Below are 6,000 nucleotides of genomic sequence, written 5' to 3' on the forward strand. Positions count from 1 at the left end.
AACTTGACTAATAAAGACATTTGAACCATGGAGGCTCTGTCCTGCTTATTGTGCCCCGTCAACCCCCCCTGTATTCATGCATTGGTAAGAACTGAGATAGAAAAACAATAAAAAGCAGAACACAGAGATGATGACGTGGTTTCTAATAAGTCGGATCAGCATGTTGTCTTTTCTAAACTTTCTTAACACACACCGTTACACTCTTCCCCCCCCAAGGTATTTTTAGCTCCTGTTGTCTCAGCTCTGTCACACACCTGCGCCCTGGAACCTCTGAGACCAGACACCTCACCACGTAATCACAGTACTGCTATAGTACTAACAGCTCTACCACAGTATAACTACACCTCACCACGTAAACACAGTACTGCTATAGTACTAACAGCTCTACCACAGTATAGCTACACCTCACCACGTAAACACAGTACTGCTATAATACTAACAGCTCTACCACGGTATAACTACACCTCACCACGTAAACACAGTACTGCTATAGTACTAACAGCTCTACCACGGTATAACTACACCTCACCACGTAAACACAGTACTGCTATAGTACTAACAGCTCTACCACGGTATAACTACACCTCACCACGTAAACACAGTACTGCTATAGTACTAACAGCTCTACCACGGTATAACTACACCTCATCACGTACACAAAGTACTGCTATAGTACTCACAGCTCTACCACAGTATGTATACACCTCACCACGTAAACACAGTACTGCTATAGTACTAACAGCTCTACCACAGTATAACTACACCTCACCACGTAAACACAGTACTGCTATAGTACTAACAGCTCTACCACAGTACAGACACCTATCATCCCATAAACACAGTACTACTATAGTACTACCAAAGTACATATACACCTCACTACGTAAACACAGTATTACCAATTAACTACCAACAGTACTACCACAGTACAGACAACCATCGTCACATTTACACACAGTACTACTATAGTACTTACATAGCACTACCACGGTGCAGTCACACCTCATCACGTAAACACAGTACTACTATACTACCACAGAACAGAAACACCTCATCACGTAAACACAGTACTACTATACTACCACAGAACAGACACACCTCATCACTTAAACACAGTACTACCACAGTATATACCTCATCATGTTAACCCCCAGTACTACAATAGCACTTATATACGATAGTTATTATATAGTATTACTATAGTACAACTAAAGTACAATATTAGTACTGATATGGTAATGCACTACAGGCAAAACCATGTCACTACAAATAAGCAAGGTACTGAAATAATATAGGTCTACCTATATAAGGTATATTAGCTCTATAAGGTCTAGATCTATCAGGTCAGGTCTAGATCCATCATGTCTTTATAATTCTATAAGTTCCATAAGTTCTAGTCCCAGCTCCCTCCAGTGACGCGGTGATGACGTCACCTGTGTGTTCGCAACGAGCTGCAGCATACACCACAGCGGGAGAGGACAGCAGCGGCGAGGCGCGCGGATACGGTACAGGTAGATGCACGAGCCGCAGAGACCGGCTGTTACAGAAACTCCTGCCAACGACAGACTACCGTCCGGAGAAGCAGGATACTGTGTTCGATACCGTATCGATACTGTTGATCATCACCAGCTGATTGAGTGGCTTGGCGCGTGTTGACCCTAAAGCTCCCGACGCAACCGGCTCGAGACAGACCCGCGGCATGGAGGGGAAAGATAAGGCACCGCGAGGTAAGACACAGAGGATGGAGACCCGGTGGGTGGAGACCCAGAGGGGGGAGACACAGATGGAGTGATGGATGGAGGGCTGAAGACACGGAGGGTTGAGCGACCCAAGTAGGGATGGATGGAGGGATGAAGATAAGGTGGGATGGATGGATGGCGGGGGGAAGACGCTGAGGCTGGTGGGATGGATGGAGGGGCGGGTGGTGTGTCGTCGCGGGGTCGGGGCAGTGGGCTGCGCGGTGCGGCGCTATGCGGTAGTGGGAGCGGTGCGCAGGACGGGCCGCGTGCCGCTCACACGCACTGTTGCAGCGGAGAGTTGAGGTGTGGTTATTATGGGATGGCGGTGTTTACGGGGTTTATTTTGGAGGAGGAAGAGGTCGATTGGTAGTACTCCGCGACAAGGAAAATAACCTGATGCAGCAAAATAGAGAGAGAGATGGAGCGAGAGATGGAGGGAGAGAGAGAGAGGGAGCAAGAGAAGGAGAGAGAGACAGACTGAGACTGGCAAAAGGCAAGATGGCAGACAGACTGTCAGACAGACATGGGTAGAGAGACAGGGATAAGATGGGGTAGCCCGACACTCAGACAGGCAAGTTATGGGGTGGGTGGGAGAGAGAGAGAGATGGGGAGAAAGAGAGGGGGATGGAGAGAGAGAGAGAGGTGGTAACAACTTGAGGAGGTTTAACAACATCGTAGAGTATGCTGCGTTATCAACACACCCTGACAGGAAGTGGCCTCCTATCCCAGAGTCCTAGCACTGCATCATGTTGTCAGGATGAAAAACGTTTTGATAAATGTTATCTATTGGTAAATGGTACTTATTTTGTTAATGATATTTATTGGTCAATGGTGTTTATTGGTCGATAGTATTGTCTTGAGATAGATGTGAGGAAGTTGGGGAAAGGCAGACATCGTGCTACGAGTGTCTGGTTGCTGGGAGATTGTGTTGCTTTAAGAGTAAGCAACCATTCACATCAAGCTATAAGCGCTGTGACATCACCTGGGACATCACCTGGGACAACAGAACCCAGAGGTCAGGGAAGTCCGTCCCCTCCCGGATCCTTCCCATAAATCCTGTATTCAGTCACGGCAGAAAAAAACTAAAACCAACTTCCACTCGTACCCTCCATAACTACAGATCATCGTTTTGGGGCTGTCTCCACTGCTTATAAGTAAAAATATACTTTGTCAAATATATGTCTTCACTGATTAGTCAGTTGGTAAAACTTGACATTGGTCTTAATATAAATGGCAGCAGTATTAGTCAAGTGATCAGAAAGACCTTAAAGGTTGGGTATGGAATTCTCTTTTTTGGCCATTTTTGACCTCACTCATAACTCCTCCTCCTTCCTACCCTGACCTCACTCATAACTCCTCCTCTCTTACACTGACCTCACTCATAACTCCTCCTCCTTCCTACCCTGACCTCACTCATAACTCCTCCTCTCTTACACTGACCTCACTCATAACTCCTCCTCTCTTACACTGACCTCACTCATAACTCCTCCTCCTTCCTACCCTGACCTCACTCATAACTCCTCCTCTCTTATTCTGACCTCACTCATAAGTCCTTCCTTACTCTGACCGCAATCATAACTCCTACCCCTTCCTTTTCACTAAACTCTTCCAGATTTGTGCCGAAATTGGCCAGATACCTACAATCTGGAAAACATCCACTATAATACCCATCCCAAAATCAAAAAAGCCCAAGGAACTAAATAAGTTATCTTCAGCCTCTAGCATAAGCAGCCGACTTGCGACCATATTGTTTCAGCGACTTGCTCCTAATTCTGAATTCCCAGATAAACGTTTGGTGTTGCTCTTAGTTAATGGATGTGTGTCCAACATCAAGGTCTCAAGGCTCACCCCAGGGTTGTGATCGGTCCCACTTCTTTTTATTATGTATACAGATAAACATCTCAAGAGGGTAGCCACTCTGTTTAATTCTCTGAAGACACCGCCCTATTGTCTCTTCTCCAGGGGTTAGATCATGGTTGTGCCCTACCTGCCTTCGTCAAATGATGTGATGATAACTTCCTTGACCTTACGGGTCGAAAAACAAACTAGTAAATCATACTAATATAGAGTAATAGCAAAAAATGTAAAGCCAGCATTATACATGGCGAGGACGTTGAAATGTGTGAACCTTATAAGTAACTAGGAAAGATGTTTGACCCTTAACTCAAATTTGATGTAAGCACAGAATCAGTTGTCAAGGATGGACAACAAAGATTTCACTTAATGCGGATGCGCAACTCTTTTTGTGTCTGCGAAACGTTCTTGTAATTTGTATCAATCATTCATTGAAAGTCTTCTAACGCGTTCAACATTGTTGGTTTGATGGGATGTTCTTGAAGAACAAGCATAGCTTAAATTGCATCGTCAAAGTCCGCTCCAAGATAATGGGTGCCAAGCAAAGAGACGTGCATTCCCTATGACCCTGACACTGTATGTAACCGTAGACACTGTGTATGACCATGAGACTGTATGTGACCCAAAAACTGCATATGAACACACAATGTAGAGGACCACGACACTGTACAGGACTGTGTCACTGTCATGGTGTATGACCCAGACACTAGTTATGACGCGACACTCTATGTGACCCCAACACTTTTTAGTTCCAGTACGACCCTGATAAAAACCTTTCTAACGAGCACTTCTGCTGGTGCTGCTAAGATACCGGTAGAATGAGTGCCTCCGAATGCCATGGTGTCAATCACACACTGCCTGTTGCTACGTAGCATTAGCCAGGCAGAGGGACAAGGAAATGTGAGCCCAACAGACTCGATGTTTGTTTTGACGAGCGTATATTGATTCTGGAGCCAAACGATCTGTTTGTTGTCTCAGTCTTATTCCTGGGCTAAACACCCACACCCACACCCACACCCACTCACACACAAACACGCATACACACATATCACATATCAATATTTCCATATCACCAACAAGCAGCACATCCTGTTTATTCTCAATCAGCCCAGCGTTCAGATGTACGACCCGTCGACCAAGTTAGCGTTTGACCAAGTTAGCCAAAATCAATTGAAGCAGAGAAGTCAAATGATGTCAGTTAATTGATGGTGAGATACACCAGGGCAGCTTCTCCAACTGAATATATGTTGGTATGTAATTTCCCTTCTCTCGTTACGAACAGTGAATCTCCATACAACATAACGTCGTCCTGAATGTTTCAGAGCTTACAGTTTTTAGAGGTTTCCTTTTTCAGTTTTACAATTCGAGTCAAACATGGACGAAGGGTAAACAAACTCCTAATGTAGCTGTGAAGCATTCTGGCTGATGTTGTATTGAGATTCACTTTTCGCCTGCTCTTACTGAAAGCGCTAATCTGTATTATCTGCTTCCATTGATTCTGGCTGACTTGGTCCAACGCTAACGCTGTCTAATCAAGCTCAGGGCTGAACGGGAAAAAATACATGGGACGGTTCTTCTCGTTTAAGTATGTGGTAAATAATAATAATGATAATAATTGATCGGTTTTTTATACGGCTTTTCTAAGTACTCAAAGACGCTTTACAAATAAGAAAGGAATGCATACAGACAGTACAGACAATCAAAGAAAAGGGAAAAAAATAAACACCACCACAACGATAGGCAACACATTAAGAGAGCGGGAGAGAGTGGAAGATGGCGGAGGATGATTTGTCAAATGTTGTAGGTGGTCCTACAACAGAGTGTGTCAGAGTTTCGGATGGCCGGAGGGAGGGAGTTCCAGAGGGTAGGGGCGGCGATGGCGAAGGCTCTGTCCCCCAGCCGGGTGCGACGCTTGGTCTTGGGGATGGAGGTGAGAGGGTTGGCATCAGCGGAGCGTAGGCGGCGAGTGGGGGAGTGGCGATGGAGGAGAACTGTTACCTACGAGGGAGCAAAGTTGTCAATAACTCCCCAAAAAGTATATTTCTTTAAGCCTCCTCCCTGCAACCCTACCTCGTACCCCCCTAAACCCCATACAAACCTCCTCCTTTCAAACACCTACCTCCTGCCTGCTCCTTCCCGCCAGCTTCACCCCCACCTCCCTTTAAGCCCCTACCTCCTCCATCCTATCTCCTATAGGAGACAGGATGGAGGAGGTAGGAGGAAGGGATGTATACATCCCTTCCTCCTACCTCCTCCGTCCTGTCCCCTCCATCCTTTCCCTCTGCCTCCTTCACCTTACCCCTATCTCCTCCCGCCGAGCATGGCTCCAGAGACACTAATTACTTATCGCTGATACTCACTACCAGCGACTAAATGCATCAGTCCGCTAAGAGCTCAGAGTGCAGCA

The 6,000-nt window shown here is 45.9% G+C and overlaps 1 protein-coding gene across 3 annotated transcripts in view; it reads left to right on the forward strand.

Moving 5' to 3' along the window:
- The first annotated feature begins 1,480 nt into the window (after window positions 1-1,480).
- The window catches only part of LOC130406409 (fibroblast growth factor 12-like), a 13,040-nt gene continuing 8,520 nt past the window's right edge, over window positions 1,481-6,000 (forward strand). Inside the window, exon 1 of one of the 3 annotated variants that reach the window (XM_056611968.1) lies at window positions 1,481-1,727. In XM_056611968.1, coding sequence (XP_056467943.1) covers window positions 1,700-1,727 — 28 coding nt within the window. In that variant the 5' untranslated portion in view covers window positions 1,481-1,699. The other 2 variants (XM_056611970.1, XM_056611971.1) reach the window with 2 other exon arrangements.

Source organism: Gadus chalcogrammus, chromosome 16 (genome assembly GCF_026213295.1).
Source record: "Gadus chalcogrammus isolate NIFS_2021 chromosome 16, NIFS_Gcha_1.0, whole genome shotgun sequence".
Taxonomy (NCBI): domain Eukaryota; kingdom Metazoa; phylum Chordata; class Actinopteri; order Gadiformes; family Gadidae; genus Gadus; species Gadus chalcogrammus.